This window comes from Helianthus annuus, chromosome 11 (genome assembly GCF_002127325.2).
Source record: "Helianthus annuus cultivar XRQ/B chromosome 11, HanXRQr2.0-SUNRISE, whole genome shotgun sequence".
NCBI classification, from domain to species: domain Eukaryota; kingdom Viridiplantae; phylum Streptophyta; class Magnoliopsida; order Asterales; family Asteraceae; genus Helianthus; species Helianthus annuus.
The window spans coordinates 179,986,281-180,004,048 of NC_035443.2; the positions used below are offsets into that span (position 1 = coordinate 179,986,281).

Sequence of the window (17,768 nt, forward strand, 5' to 3'; positions counted from 1 at the left end):
TATAAAACGAAAGGGTGTCCATGTAGTGCGGTGAAATCAAATAGGTCTGTAGTCTAGCGGTATCATGGTGTATTAGACAAATATTGTTTATCAACTCACCAATTGGTTGAAGGTTCAAGTATCAAGGTGAGCAAAAGTGAAGATTTAGGTGTAGAATTAAAGGATGTATGAGTTAGCCGTAAAAAAATTGTGGTAAAATAATAATTAAGTTACAATATTATTCCAATAAATAATTTACAATTCAATTACATAATTTACAATATAAAACATTTTCTAAACAAATTAAATGGAATGTTATTTATTGTCTTGAAATTCAAAAAAAATATATAATAATAAAATTAACATAATGTGATATGATACAATACGACATAATTTAATAATAAGAATAATAATGATGATATGATATGATATGATATGATATACATTATGATATCATATCATATTACATATATTACATGATATTTTATATTAGACTTTATCATATCTTATCCTAAAACGAAATCGACCATAAAAACGAATGGAGGTATCAGTTCCAATAATAATGACACTGATGCCGATGTTAATCGATTTGGTTGGTAACTTTGTAACTCTTTTTTCAAAAATTACTCTATTCTAAATACAACTTCGTTTTCAACAAAATATATAACGGAATGTTAAGAAAAACAATAAATGCAACTTTGTCAAAAGGTTAAATAAAAACTTAAGGGAATAAAAACATTTGGCAATTTCACATATACCTCTACAAAATCGCAAAATATCCTGTAAAATTGTAAATATCATATATACCCTTAGAAAGTAGTTGAAATATCATATATACCCAATTCATTAAAAACAATACTGTCACAACCTCAATTTCCACATGCAGAATTTTACCGTGAGGCGTGTGACTGACAATGATCTAGCCACTAATCATGTCGAACCAAACATTTAAGCTTATAAGAGTGTCACTAATAACATGATTAGCGATAGGGTTTTAATTGTCCAAAACACAGTTTATGTTGCAGCGGAAAGTAAAGTTAAAACCCAACATGAACTTAAAGAAAAACCAGAAGTTTAATAAATGTTTCAAAACACAAAATGTTAACGAACCACACCACCCCAGCAGTTTGCAACGCCCATCCACGGCTATACCTATTGACCTGCAAAGCATGCAACTACGTGTTAACAATAAAGTTGTCGAATTCACAAATTTAAGTTTAGCAAAAGTAAAGTTCACAATGTTCTTGATTTATGTATAACTCGGGTAGCTAACCCTCATCATATGACTAAACTGTACACATGTGTATAAACTAAAATATGTGTATCTTGTATAAACTAATACTAGCGAGACTGTACACATGTGTACATGTGTATACACTAACAGTTGTGTATCTTGTATATACGGAAACTAGCGAGATTTTAGGGATTTTGATTATATTGTTTAATAAATGCAATTAACAAAATACGCAAATACCATTTTGCCAATTAATTTAAAGGAAGGTTACAATATTATAATTAAAATCTTGTCATTGTTTAAAAATCTTTAGATGATGTAATCCAATGGCGATGATTAGTTCACACAGTTCACTCTCAACCTAGTGTTCACTCTAGAACCCTACCCTTTATATATATATATATATATATATATATATATATATATATATATATATATATATATATATATATGGAGAATACTAATGTTTATGGAAAAATAAAAACAAAAATGGGTACAAACAAATTTAAGCTTAAACTTGTTTTGTAAAAATATGAAGTTAAAGATAAGCATATATGAAAACTTATAAGTTCAAAAAAATAAGTGTAAATGATTATTTATTAAATTGTTTTTAATGAATTGGGTATATTTGATATTTTAACTTCTTTGTAAGGTCATATATGATATTTTTAGTTGTAAGGACATATATGATATTTTCATTTTTGTTGGATATATATGAAAATTTTTCAAGTTTGCAAGGGTATATATTAAATTAATCCATTAAATTATACGGTTTAAAAACGTGTATTATCTATGATACAAGGGCATTAAATAAAAGCTAAATGTTTTGAATGCCTTTATTACTTATAGCATATAGAGTTATTTTTAAAGAGATAAATTATTTATAGTATTTAGGTGAAATTTTGAAATTTAAAATTTAAAAATAAAACATACCAAACATTATGAATAGTAAATTATACGAGTAAGTTGACCATAGATAAATGTTATATATAGGCTACATATTCAAGTTTATATTGACATTAAATAAAAGCTAAATGTTTTGAATGCATTTATTACTTATAGCATACAGAGTTATTTTTAAAGAGATAAATTATTTATTATTTATAGTGTAAGGATGAAATTTTGAAATTTAAAATTTAAAAATAAAACATACCAAACACTATGACTAGTAAATTATACGAGTAAGTTGACCATTGATAAATGTTATATATAGGATACACATTTAAGTTTATAGCGACAATCATAAATTTCATAAAAGATTAAAAATGTGACTTTATTAAATTTAAATTTGTTCAAATTTCAAATTGAAGCGTTAAACATAGATAGGGTTAAGATAATTAACAAAGCCTAAAATAAATAAGAATGATAAGAATCTACCATGGAGTTACAAATGTCCAAGGAGAGATCAAGTGGAAATGGTAATATTTTTAAAGAAAAATTACAAGTTTTGTCCTTTATTTTTATACCACTTTTCAGACAGTGTCCTTTTTAACGAATGTTGACAGGCGGTGTCCTTTACTAGGTAATTTGTTGCAAGTTTAGTCCTTTACACCCAACCCAGTTAAAAAACCCTGTTAATTGTTGACAGGCGATGTCCTTTGCTAGGTATTTTGTTGCAAGTTTAGTCCTTTACCTAGGTATTTTGTTGCAAGTTTAGTCCTTTACACCCAACAATTAACAGGGTTTTTTAATTGGGTTGGGTGTAAAGGACTAAACTTGTAACAAAATACCTACTAAAGGACACCGCCTGTCAACATTCGTTAAAAAGGACACCGCCTGAAAAGTGGTTTAAAGATAAAGGCCAAAACTTGTAATTTTTCCATTTTTAAAGAGAAAAAAAAGATACATATGCAAGTCACATATCTAAAAACATGTACATGTAAGTCACATGTTATCCACCCCCACCCTCCCAAATTTTTATAAGTCATTTGAAAAAAAAATATATCATAAAGTCGAGTGCCCTTTTATCTTTAACATGAGTACTCTATTGTTATACCGTTAGAAAAAAAAATTTAAACCTAGTTATGTAAAACACAATGGACATGATGTAACACAATGAGTATTAAATTAAAAACACTATGGAAAATAGACTAAAAACACAAAGGAAAGTAGACTAAAACATAATAAAAAGTAAATTAAAAACACAACTGGCATCAAATAAAAAACATAATGGACAACATATTAAAACACAATAGACAACAGACTAAAACATAATGAACAATATACTAAAACACAATAGACAGTAGATTAAACAAAATGGATAGTAGAACAAAAAACACAATGGACAAACAACCTAAAACACAATGGATAAGAGACTAAACACAATAACTTGAACCTATAACACAATGAATTGGAAAACTCACCCAGTTGAAAAACACAGTAATCAAAACTAATAACATGATGTATAGAAATCCCAAATATAACAACTCCATTGTGTTATAGGTTCTAATAATAAATACACAGTGGATAAAACTTAAAATAACATTGTGTTATAAGTTTTGCTAATAACACAATGTATGGAAATCCTAGTAAAAAAAACATAATGACCAAAACCAAGTTGAAAAAAAACAATGACTAGAACCTTTAGCACAATGCATAGAAACCCATTTTCATTGTGTTATACATTGTGTTATAGGTTCTACTGATAAAAATACGATGAAAAGAACCCAAAATAATATTGTGTTATAGGTTTTGACGATAACACAATGTATAATAACATTGTGTTATAGGTTTTGAGAATAACACAATATATAAAAACCCTAGTAAAAGTACAATGACCAAAACCCAATTGAAAAACACAATAACCAGAACTTTTAACACAATGCATAGAAACCTAGTAAATATTGTAATTTTTATTTTATTTTTATATAGCAATATCTTACTCATATTAAAGATAAAAAATGCTCGTTATTATGATGATATTTTTAATAAAAATTAATATTGTATGAAAAAATTATGGACATTTAAAATGATGGGGAATTTGGCGTATGTGTCATGTATGTGAAGAGAGAGAAAGTCAACAAATATAGGATATTCCATTTATGCCTTTCTCATATTTTTTACTTCCAAAACTAATCTCAACTCTCCACATCTAAGATCAATGGACTAGAATCTTTCTCACATTTCTTATTTATTATTTGATCCTAACCGAACATAGATAATAATAAGGTTATTGGGTTTTAATAATCCCAACTTTTATCTATTGGCAAGCTTAATCACAACTAAGGAAATAATTAATGACAATCCTAACTTTGAATGTATTTTCCTCCAACAATCCCAAACTAACTTAATGTAACCCAGTTAATTTGTGATGATGTGGTATGTCACGCCATCAAAAATTTTAAGTTTTGCCAAATAAGAATGCCACGTTGATGTAACTGTAGGATACATAGTATTTAAGAGTTAAAAACCCACTTTTAGGGGTAATTATCTCAAATTTGATAAGATTAATTAGTTATTAATGCATTGTTGAGGATTTGCAGGTAATTAATGAAAATTGAGTAATATGGATGTAAAAAGTGTACTTTTGGAACATAAGGAGAAAAGCTAGAAGAAAGGTAGGATATCCAGAAGGGTACGACCCGTACCCGATTTAGAGAGTACGATCCTTAAGCACCGCCAGTTAAAAGACATCATCGGTATTAGGATTTGGGCCAAACTAGGCCTTGTCAAAAGAATGCGGCCCGTACACAATAAAAAGGGACGGCTCGTACCGTTTACGAATCCCAATTAGAGCCGTCTATTTGAAGATTACGATGGAAACCCTAGAAATAAACTAAAATAATCAGGAGAGCGAAAAAGGGATGATGAACTTGGCTTTGAAAGATTCAGCAGAGAAAAGACAAGAGGCAAGAGGATTGAAGATCTAACGCAAAGGGAAGCAATATTTGATTCCCAGGGTTAATTTTTACTATTTTCTAGTCTTTAAACTTATGTATTTGATGATGAATTTAGTTTACGTTTTAGATTTCTTTGTCATGTCCGGCTAAACTCTTTTATAACTGTCCAGATGAGATGATTCGTTGAATTGACTTGTGATTGGTGATTGATTTACTTATTAGTATGATTTTAGTAGTTTGTTATAGATTAGTCTTATGATACATATGAGTACATGTTGTGTATTGATTATGATGTTAATCGTGTGGTTGTGTTGATCTTTCAATGAAGTTATGCATGCTAGACTTAATATTTCTATCTCTAGGTTATATTGACATCCATTAAATTAGGGCTTGAAACCTTAACCGGTAATAGATGATTGATCATCATAGTTGGTAAAACATGTATTCTGCCCATGGTTGTAAAAATCCCGACTAGGCATCGATTAATCCCCGATTAATCACCGATTAATCTCGATTAATTTTCTATTAATTACAATTAATCCCGATTAATCCCCGGTTAATCCCGATTAATCGCTAGTCCCCACCTTACCGACCGACTAGCGACTAGCAATTTCTACAACCATGATTCTGCCTACGGGAAGGATCTGATAAAAAAAGTCTAGAAATTAGTTAGAGTTTTCTATATTTGGCTAACTTTGATATCAAACCATAATGTTTCACTGCTCGATCTTGGCACTAATCTAGAAACCCTTAGCCATACGCATCCATATCAATACCAGCTTTATTGGATTAGGTCTAAAGGCGTGTCTATAGTCTTAACCCTAGCTTAATAGGATTAACCTTAATCGGTATTAGTTCATTTTAGCACTTCATACGCTATTATCAAAGCTAAGTCTTGAAATAGTTTAATAGGTATCATATATCATCAATCTAGTCAGTATTCGTTGATTCGAGTCTTGGATAGTTATATTTTTTAACTCTTGGTTATCTTTCTTAGTTAATTTAAGTATTAGTAGCTATAATTTAAGTTTAATTATTCATATATTGCATATTAAGGGATAAGTCTAGTACTAATAGGTTTTGTGTCCTAGGATTGATACTCGATAACTTATCTGAACTATACTATAGTCTGATAGGTACGTTTGCCTGTTACGTGGGTAGTTAGTAGTTATTTGATTTTTTACCTTAAAACTCATCTGTGTTTATCTCAGTTTATATGTTACTATCTAAGCACGTCACACGTCATAAAAAATTACAGTTTTTTTGCCACATAAGCATGCCACATCATAAAAAATAAAGTTTTTTGCCACATACACATGCTACATCATCAAAAAGTAAAGTTTTTCCAAATAATCATGTCATATCCTCATAAAAAACTAATTGAGTTAACATTTTGTTTGAAGAAACTAGAATTTAAACTTGAGTTTAGTGATTTAATTTAGTTTTCAAATTTTAGTACTTAGGATATTACGTCATTAAAAAGTAAAGTTTTGCCAAATAATCATCTCACGTCATCTAAAACCTAATTGGATTAATATTCAGTATCTGAAGAAACTAAAATATAAACTTGAGCTTAGTGATGTAAATTTAGTTTTAAAAATCTAGTACTTAGGATATTCTTAAGAACATGATGTTTTTAAAAAAAGAAATTGGTATATGAAGAAACTACAATTTAAACTTGAATTTAGTGATTTAAATTTTAGTTCCAAAATCTAGTATTCATGGTATGACTCTTTGTTCTCACTAAAAACAATGGCATTTCCATATGCATATTAACAATATATACCATTATAGTAAGAATGTTACATCATAACTCACTCTATGATTGAAATTGTCGAAAAAGAACAAAGATACTATATGATTTAAAAGAACATTATATACCATATTATAGTATGTTACATCATAACTCACTGTATGATTTAAATTGTCGAAAAAGAACAAAGATACCAAATAACGATATATGATCACAAAGTCGGCTAAACTTTTAAACTTTTGACCATGTGATAGTTTCATGTATGTAGTGAAATAGGGAGCAATGTTGAATAAAATTTGCATTTTAGTTGGAATTAGTATGATTGGTTAAATATTTGGATTCTTACCCATTAAGATGGTTAAACTTGACAATTAGTTTGTTTATTTCACTTTACTATGTGTATATGATGATTTGTAGTTATAAGACCACCATCAAAGTAAATCTTGGAAAGTGATACTAGGGTGAAAATATGAAACAAGGGTTTAGCTAGGGTTTAGAGGCATGCAAATATAGAGGTCATACCAAGTATTGTTAGTTTTGAGAAGTATTTTGAATGAATGGGACAGTCTGTGTGAGGTTTCTCACCAAACGAGTGTTATATGAAGTGGAAAAGTTGAGTGTTATATGAAGTGGAAAAGTTGAGGGCTATGACACGACACCATATATATAGTCGTGTGAATGATTGGTTATCAAAGGACTTGTTAACCGAAAATGTTTATAAGTAAATTTAGACACAAATTAAGTTTGGAGATAAATGATGGTTTAAAGTTTGAGGTTTTGACGGTTTAAATGTTAGTGGTAAACTTTGATCATTATGATTTAGGTATATAACCCCTATTTTATTTACGTAGCATTGTCTTCGTGTTTGTAATGTGTGATTTCAAGTACAAAAGGAATAGGATTATTGATTTGTGAAAGCTTGTAAATGCTTTTAATTATTTAAGATTTTTCTTAAAAGATATTTTGATAGGATTTTTGTCCACCTAAATGCACTCATTTAACTTACTCATGTCGCTGCATGATACACAATATTTTAGTGTAAAAGATCCACATATAGGATAAATTTTCTCAAATCTGATAAGGATATATTTGTAGGTAATTGGTGAAAAGGAAATGAATTGGATGTAAAAGATGCTTTTGGAACAAGAGATGAAAAGTATGGATGAGAGAAGAAGAGTACGACCCGTACCCGAGCCAAACTGGTACAATCCATAACCACCGCCAGTCAACCCTTAATGGGTTGGACCAGGTAAAGTACGACATGTACCCTTTTAATGAAGGTACACCTTGTACCGTTGTCAAAACCCTTAAAATGCCGGCTATATACATGATGCAATGGAAAACCCTAAGAAACAACTATTGACACCTGGAACAAGTGAAAAAGGCAGAACTGGTGTTTGAAGGAAACGGAAGAGAAAAAGGCGAGATAATTGAAGCTCTAACGTTTTGGGAAGCGAGATTTTATTCTCTCGGTTACATCTTTACTATATTCTATTTTTGGAACTTGTATTTGATAATGAATTCAATTTATGTCTTGATTTTGTTTATTATGACAAGTTAAACATCTTTATAACTGCCTGAAGGAGATGATTCGTTGATTGATTTATGTCTTGATGATTGATTTGCTTATTAGTACTATTTAAGTAGTTTGTTGTAGATCAATCTTATTAGTCTATCTATGAAGTTTGCGTGTTAGATTCGGTATTTTCTATCTCTAGGTTGTATTGACGTCCATTAACTTAGGGCTTTAAATCTTAATCGGTAATAGATAATTAATCGTCATAATTGGTAAAACATGTGGGTTGTCTACCGGAAGGATCTGAATAAAAGGATCTAGAAACTAGTTAGAGTTTCCTATATCGCTAACCTTTATTAGTTCGTAAGTCGCTATGTTAGTAGTTCAATCATGGCATTGGTCTAGAAACCCTAAGTCATAAGAATCCATATCAATACTAGCTTTACTCGATAGCTCTAAAACCTTAACCCTAGTAGGATTAACCTTAGTCGGCATAAATCCATTTTAGCACTTCACACACTATTATCAATGCTAAGTCTTGAAATTGTTTAATTGGTAAAATCTTTCATCATTCTAGTCATTCTTCGTTGATTCAAATCCTAGACAGTTTTATTTTCTTAACCCTTGATTATCGTCCTTAGTTAGTTAAAGTATTAGTTTTCTTAGTATAATTAAGTTTGATTATTCGTAAATTACATATTAAGTGATAAACCTAGTATTAGAAGCTTTTGTGTCCTATGATTGATACTCGGTAACTAATTACCTGAAGTATACTATACTATGATATGTACGTTTGCATGTTAAGTGTAGTTAGTATTATTAGGTCCTTTACCATTAAATTGGTATTCACATTTTTTTATATTTATCTCTTATAGTATCTAATCATGTCACTTACAATGTTAACAAATATGATTTTTTTTGTAAAATCTTTTGTTGAAATTACCAAGTTCATTATGTTGTAAGGTTATTAAGGTTACCCCCGCTCCTTACACACAAACCAGTAAAACAAAATCGGGCGTTGCATGGATTATGTCATGCATTTGGTTTAGTCGACATAATAGAACTGAATGTACATAATGTTTAATAAACTAACTGCCATTTTAGGAATTTTCATGGTAGTGCAAGCGCGTTAACTAGTAAGTGAACGAAATTTAACTTGGATTCAAATAACAAATCTGACAACGACCAGATACAAATAAATCAACTGAACTTCAATGAACATCTTTGCGACTTTGATTTCAATTCTCTCTTGCAACGAACTCATCATCTCCGTTCCAAGGCAAGTAGAACCAATGTCACCCGAACTACAGTTTTGCCATGGTTGGCTATGTGTTATATTGTTGTTATTATTACACTATTACTACTACAGTTTTGCCATGGTTGGCTATGTGTTATATTGTTGTTTTTATTCTACATAATTTTGTGACAGCTAGTCGTGACATAACTTTTACTTCATACGGTTCATGAACAATGTTTAATTCTAAGGTATGGTTCACGAACGCCAATGTTTTATTATAAGATTTGTGAGAAAATCAATATATACTCTGATATATCATACTCTTTATTACTGTATATATTTTCTGATATAATGAAAATTATTATAAAGCCTCAGCACTAAACATTCTTCTTTTGTTCCTTTACTTCTCTTATAAAGTTTTATGGTTTCATAATGTTTATTCAAAGGTTTGTGAACAAGTTAATATGAAATGCAGCCTTCGAGTTATTTCACGACCATACGCCGCTACATGAAAATTCCCAGTTAGTGACATGATTACCTTGCTTGCTATATGTTCACACAACTTAGAATAAAGCATTAGCATTTGTAAGCAATCCTTAGAATAAAAGTATACATATCAAGTAAATTTCTATATCACAGCTGTCATATATATATAGATATAGTTCATGAACCATATCAAGTAAATTTCTATGTCACAGCTGTCTTATATAGATATAGAATAGAAAATAGAAAATAGGGAATAATTTATTTTGTTGAGGCTGTATATATGAATTCCAATACATTAAAAAAATATAGTTAAACAAGATTAACATATGTTGGAACATTGCTGAGGCTGTAAATATGAATCATTCCATTACATTAGAAAATACAGTCAAAGAAGATCAAAATGTATCTGAACAAATCAACATAAAAAGGATTAAAATCCAAAAAGTAGACAAAACATTAATGATGTTGTTAATGCAATTAAACCATGGAAGGCAAGATGAACCCCATAAATATCCCTAACTCTCTCCAAGAGAAAACAACATTTTTACACAAATTAAGAATGCCTCGAAAGAGTGAAGGTCGCAAAAAGATTGAAATGGTAAAAATCGAAAATCCAAGCAATTTAGCCGTCGCCTTTACCAAACGCCGCTTTGGCCTTTTAAAGAAGGCAAGCGAACTTTGCACCCTTTGCGGGGCGCAACTAGCCGTCATTGTGTTCGCCCCAAAGCAAGAAAAAGTATACTCATTTGGGAGTCCAAGTGTTGAAGCGATTATAAATCGCTATCTACAACAAAGTCCTGACCCTCAAAGTTCAAGGGCGTCTCAGTTTATGGACATTCTCCGCAATGCCAACATCCAGGAACTCAACAATCAGCTCACCAACAAGCTCGAACAATTGGAAGCCGAGAAAAATGCCGCTAAAGAACTCCAAAAGATAAGGGAGGAGAACCAACAAAATAACTGGTGGGATAAACCCATAGAAGAAATGGGATTGGAAGAACTTGAACAGTTGAAGGTGGCAATGACGGAGATAAAAGAGTATGCTGAAAGGCATGTGGAGGGACGTACGACATAGGCCTTTGGTTCTACCTGCGTACGTCGGGTAGATCTGTCCATCAGTTGATGTGAAGGGCAATCGATCTAGATTAAGTTGATGTTTTTGTTTTGTTTTTTTTTTAGTTTACTCTTCAGTTTAAGGTCATTTTATGTTATTTAGGTTATCATTTCTTAGGCAAATCTATACTTTTTTGTCTTTCAAGCATAAATGATAAATTTTGTCTTTTCATTAATGGACTTAGCAATTTTTATCAGTCATTAAGATATTGTCGTGCAACTTTCAGTTAAAAGTCAGGGATTTGTGTTTATTATATGACATGTTTGTATAAGAGTACCAAAAAGAGTCATGCCAATTATTGTGAATGATTGGTTATAAAAGTTTTTTTTTTTTTTTTTCGAACGGAAATTGCAGGAGCCAAAGGACACACTACCCCACAGGGCGAGACAAGCTCTTAAACCCTGCCCAGGCCCAACTCCATACTGAAATCTCAATATGTACACAACAGGAGTCGAACTTGGGACCTCGAGGAGAAACCTTACGGAAAACTTCCCTGACCAACTAGGCTATACCATTTGTTAACTGAAAATATTTAGAAGTAAATTTATACACAAATTAAATTAAGTTTGGAGATACAACCTATATATTTATTAAATTTGTAACATTTTACATTCATTTGTTTAATTGACTACATTTTAACTTTTTGTCAAATATCTAAAGAAGAATCACCATGCATCATAAAATAACAAATTTGAAATGAACAAACACAACAAAAGATACCATTTAATACCAAAAAAAAAAAAAGGAAAAGAAAATAGAGGATTGAGGATGGATGGTTTGTTTAATTTGTGGTTTGGCATGGTAGTGTTTGATTGGATTGGTGATGATCCATAAATGGGTCATTGGTCATGTCCATCATAGAATCTGCTGATCCGATCAAGTCTGACTTGTTTAGGTCAATCAAGATCCACTTTCTTGGGTTATGAGCTAGCTACGTGTTATACGATCATTAACCGATGAGTGCATCGAAACATACCTCCATCCTTACTGAACATAACCCCGTGTGAGAAGGAAAATATTTTTTTCGTTATGGCATGGCCTCTCCCCAAGTTTGTGAGAGGGAGTCTAATAACACGGTTAGTCAATTCGCGCCAAGTTTGACTTTTTGCCTGTCGTGTCTTTATAATTGTAGCCTCGGTGATACACTACAAAACGAATTACTTTCACACGATGAAGTGGTTATCTATGGAAATCCGTCAATGATAACCGTTAGAAATTAGGGCGTAGGGATTATCACCAACAAATTTGTGAGATTTTGTATAAACTAGAGGGTGATTAAGTTTGTATACAAAAAACAATCTTCCATAACATTGTAACAATAACTACCTAGATTAGATCGAAAATCACCTCAATATGGAAGGATCCCACTCTCTTGTCCTTGCCCTACACACATTCTAGAAATTGAGTTCCTCACCTTTGAGGACACACGTTGAATCTGCCTAACCGATTCATCCTTAAACAACGAATAATACGTACAATTGTTGTCCACATTGTCAATATTTATATCAACAATAACACAATTACTTTGTCCCATTGACAAAGACCTCTTTAGCTCCATACCCGTAAACCTTTTCTTTTTTTCTCCAGGCAAAACCAACGAATGACAATGTCGAAGCATCATTCGCGGCCCAGAACTCAACCCACCACGATCGTTGGTTTGATCATCCGGACCGACGGATGTTGCATCATCATCATCCCCGGCGCCCACGGATCCACAAACTGGAACCCGACAAACCGGACAACTCGTGTGGCCCACAAACCACTCATCGATACACTTCACATGAAACAAATGCTTGCAATTCGGCAACAACCGGACCATATCGTCATCCTCGAGGTCCCCTAAACAAACTGCGCATTCGGATCCAGTTAACGAACCAGAAACGGTTTTGTGGGAAATTATGGGGATGGTGAGAAGGGTTTTCTCATCGACGCCGGAAGGGATATTTTCCCCTCCAGCGAACGTGTGTAACGCCGCCATTCTGGCGGCGTGTCGCCTAATACAATATCTAACAAGTAAAAGATGGTAAAATAATATGGCTAGAGCAGTGACACCAATGCCCATAATGGAAACTAATAAAGGAGTGAGGAATGAAGTGGTTGATAGGGTTTGTGAGTTTGATGATTCAATAGGGTCCTCCATTGTAGCCATATTCATTTGTATAAACAACAAACAACAATTGTTGGAGTTTGGGTTAGTGGATTGGTTGTTTCTTTAGGGTTGTTTAAGGTTGGAAACACTAGGCTATATTTAAGGTTAAAAGGTGTTTGTTGTTGGGATGATATGAAAGTAGGTGAACACGTGTGGGAAGAGCCACTAAGGGTGGTTGCATGTGGTGTTAGATTGGCCAGGTGGAATGTGACTAAATTTGCTGGTTTGTAGTTCGGTAAACGGCAAACATGGATGACATATATCCACGTTTGTTACTTGTTTATTTGATTATTTTAATTGAGAATTAGTTATATCTGGAGCATACTATATATGTTGTGTTGAGGAGCGATTTGATGCTTGATCTTAGCTTTAATATATTCTAACTAATGAGATCCTCCGTGTTTACTCTATGGAAATTTAGTCCTTATCGGTTATAAAAGTTACATTACCGATACTCGTTATAATAATTGAAAGATAAAATTTAAATGCACAAAAGGATATTGATATGTGTTTTACTTAATTGAAAATCATAAAAACAAATACAAGTATTAGTCGTATAGCTTACGATACCCAAAAAATACTATATTTTGAATAAACTCCGTTTTTAACATAATTTATACTGAAATGTCAAAAATAATCAAACACCGCTGCGTATTCAATTTTTTTATATAGACGAACACAAATTATTAGAGAAAATCAAATTAAATAAGCTAAAGACATATTATTTATAGCATTAGGAGTGAAATTAAAAGTTGAAAAAAAAATTGTGACACGACATTATGAATAGTGGATTTTGTGTGTGCACCAATATGTATTTTTACTATAACTAGTTATAAAAACCATGCCGCGTTGCGGCGAACTTCTTTTGTTATTTAATATGTGTTTATATGTGTTTGAAATCACTACGAGCGCATTGCACACGGAATCGCTAACAAGAATAAAAAGAAAATGTAGAAAAAAACACTAAATAATAACCGAAAGAAAATCAACTAAAAAAGTTGTATGGTAATGATGTTGTTCGGTAGAAGCCCGTAGTCAGAGATGAGCAAATAGTAATGGGTACCAGTACCGAATTTCCTGAACCGAAAGATCCTAAGTACCAGTTGAACTGACGTTTGGCGTTCCTGGTACCGGTTCGCTACCGGTTTTTACCTTCATATACCGATACCGTAACCGGTATTTTCGGTACCAATACCGATTCGGTATCAGTTGGCATCGAGCTCATCCCTACCCCTGAAACTAAAACAAAAGTTGTACGATACCATTGGTGTTGGTATGGTACCCGTGATCAGGGATAAGCAAATGGTACCGGGTAGCAGTACCAAATTTCTCGAACTAAAAGATTATCAAACTCAATCCGGTACCAACTTTTGGCATTTTATCTACCAGGCTGGTGCTGGTTTTTACCTTCATGTACCGATAACGAAGCGGTATTTTCGATACAAATATCGGTTAATACCAAGCTTATCAGACTTAAAAAGTAAAGGAAATAACAGTTATTATAATATTAAGATAATAAAACTATAAAAAAATGTATATAATATCTATACTTACTATATAATAAAAGGAACCAATAAAGGAACACTTGTCATTATTCTAGACCATCCTTAATTGTAGATAATTATTATCTAATTTAAATTATTAAATATTAATTAAATTAATATAATATTAGTTTGATATAATACTAATTTATCTTTGAATATTAGAATAATTCTTTCGAAGTTTTAATTTTAAAGTTACTAATTTTGTAAAATATCATCTTAATAATAATTCGAAGTATTTAACCTTTAATATTGCAAATTGAGATCATTATTATATTCCCGACTTTTCGAAATGTTTATCACATATCTAATAATCTATATCTTCTATACTATATATAATAAAAGAAACCGCACACTTGTCAATTCTAGATCATCCTTAATTGTAGATAATTAGGGGCGGCTCTTATGGTGTGCGGGAAGGACTTCCGCACAAGGCCCGTGATTTCGAGGGCACATGATTTTAAAAATAAAATTGATATACATATATATACATATATATATATATGTGTTATTTTAAAAAATAAGTGTAAACACATACAAATCCAATATAGAGGCCCATTATCAAATATTTTTTTATGCTTTATAATTTACCCAACTTAACATTAGGTTTATTGGGCCCAACCCAATACTAATATGATTTAAAAAAAAATCGTTAAAGCATATGGGCACATTTTTCGCGCTCGAACAGGGTACGTGAATTCTCAGAGACGCCATGATAGATAATTATTACTTAATTTAAATTATTAAATATTAATTAAATTAATATAAATCTTATCAACCTCTAAATTATTGGCATAAACTTAACTTCAAATCATAAAGTCTTATCTAAACTAAAAAGCATTGTTTCACTTAACATAGATAAAAATGCATATTATTTATTGTTTTAGATTTATTCAACCATATAATACATGCAGTTTTTTTTTTAAATATAACCTTTTTATTATTTAGTATATAAAATTACATTTCTTCCACCCGTGAATACACAATTTTTTTAAATAGAACTTTTTTATTGTTTGGTATATAAGATTACATTTATTCAAACCGCACAATAAACGAGGTTCTTAAATATATAACTTTTTCATTATTTAATATATAAAATTGTATTTACTCAAAACGTGTAATAAATAATGTTTTTAAAAATATATTGTTTTTCTACTTAGTATATAAAATGTAATTTATTAAATAACAATCATATTTAAATCCCTATATCGTTATCCGTATTATATAAATGTTATTCGTTAAGAGGTTTTTAAGGATATAATTTTTTTTATTATTTGGTAGATTTTTCAACCCGACTATACACGGGTTTTTTTAAAGATACGACGTTTTTAGTATTTAATATACAAAATTACATTATTTAGGATATAATTTTTTTATTATTTGGTAGATTTTTCAACCCGACTATATACGGGTTTTTTAAAGATACGGCGTTTTTAGTATTTAATATACAAAAATATATTTATTTAATATGTGTAATACACATGGTTTTTAAAGATATAACTCTTTTTTATATCTATTCAACATGTGAAATATAAGGGGTTTTAAGGATGTAATTTTTTATTATTTGGTAGATTTATTCAACCCGATTATAGACGGGTTTTTTTAAAGATACGGCGTTTTTAGTATACAAAATTACATTTATTTAATCTGTGTAATACACATGGTTTTTAAAGATATAACTTTTTTATTATTTGATATATAAAATTACATTTATTTAACCCGTACAATATACAAGGTTCATAAATATATAAGTTTTTATTATTTAATATATAAAATTACATTTATTCATGTGACAACCCGAACTTCATGGTTAGTGTCTTTCAATCCTGCGATTCCGATTCCTCATTATTATTATCACTTTGCACACTCTTTGCTTTAGTGAATCTGTTAATCGCTCGGGACTCGGTTAAACTGGTTAAACGTAAATGATTATCGGGTGCGAGTGAATGTGTATGTGGGCTTCTTGTATACCGAATTAGTGTAGTTGGGCCGTAATCGTTCTTAAACCACCTTGGGCCGGTCGCTGGTACATTGGGCCGTCAAGATCATGAAGCAAACAATGGCCCATCTCTTTCCCTCTTATGTATACGTAATATACATGGGACTTATTAGATGATCCATTGCATAACCCTAATTCTCCCCATCAAGAGACATCTCGACGGCAGTGGATAACCCCCACCCTCTCATCGATGCAACCCCCCTAGTCGGTCAACATTTTAATCCAGTCAAGTTCTCGGTTAGTGTGCTATTATCTTTGTTTGGTTTGAAGTTCCTTGGATGCATATATTATGAGATTGATGCATGGTATTATGTGTTGTATATATGCTTCATAATTAAAGTGGATGTCAGTGCATGATCGGTCCAATAATGTGGTGTGTGATGGCTTGATTAGTCAAAGAGGATAACCCTTATCAAAAATGGGCGGCCCATGTGTATGTTGACAGATTAGTCAATGTTACTAATGTGATAAGAATTAATTAGATGTGATGATGATTAACTGATGATCTTGTAATTGGCATGAAGTCTCGTAACTAGTTTATAATGTTGGGTTGCATAATAGATCGAGTATGTGTAAGGTTATGTAATGTTTGTATTGTTTTGATATAATTTGAATAGTCATGATGATGTTAATTAATAAAGTATGTATAGGAATCATATTTCTAGGAAATTAATGTTTAAATTAGTAGCTTTTGTTTGGTCCACTAATATTGAAGGTTTATGGCATGATAATGATTGTGAACCTTGAATTTAGGAATGACAGCTTATGTAAATTGTACTCAAGTAATATGCATGATTCGTTGTCAGTAAACATGTGCCATGGTGATGAAATGCTATGTGGGATTGGGAAAAGGAGATGATGTGTTGAATTAGGAAAGTGGCGGCCACATTCTCAAACAATATGCATCATATAATTTTAGTG

General features: G+C 31.2%; 2 protein-coding genes across 2 annotated transcripts; one reads left to right on the forward strand and one right to left on the reverse strand.

The window, feature by feature from the left end:
- The first annotated feature begins 10,603 nt into the window (after positions 1–10,603).
- Positions 10,604–11,119, forward strand: LOC110888917 (agamous-like MADS-box protein AGL62). Its single transcript, XM_022136414.1, has one exon. The coding sequence runs from the start codon at positions 10,604–10,606 to the stop codon at positions 11,117–11,119; it is 516 nt and encodes a 171-aa protein (XP_021992106.1).
- Positions 11,120–12,388: 1,269 nt separating this feature from the next.
- On the reverse strand, positions 12,389–13,350 carry LOC110891306 (RING-H2 finger protein ATL73). Its single transcript, XM_022138999.2, has one exon. It carries the CDS (start codon positions 13,311–13,313, stop codon positions 12,507–12,509), a length of 807 nt encoding a protein of 268 aa, XP_021994691.1. The 5' UTR covers positions 13,314–13,350; the 3' UTR covers positions 12,389–12,506.
- Between the last annotated feature and the right edge of the window lie 4,418 nt (positions 13,351–17,768).

Bases quoted from the DNA above. Each gene is read 5' to 3' on its own strand.
- LOC110888917 (XM_022136414.1), top strand. From the start codon at position 10,604: ATGCCTCGAAAGAGTGAAGGTCGCAAAAAGATTGAAATGGTAAAAATC.
- LOC110891306 (XM_022138999.2), bottom strand. From the start codon at position 13,313: ATGAATATGGCTACAATGGAGGACCCTATTGAATCATCAAACTCACAA.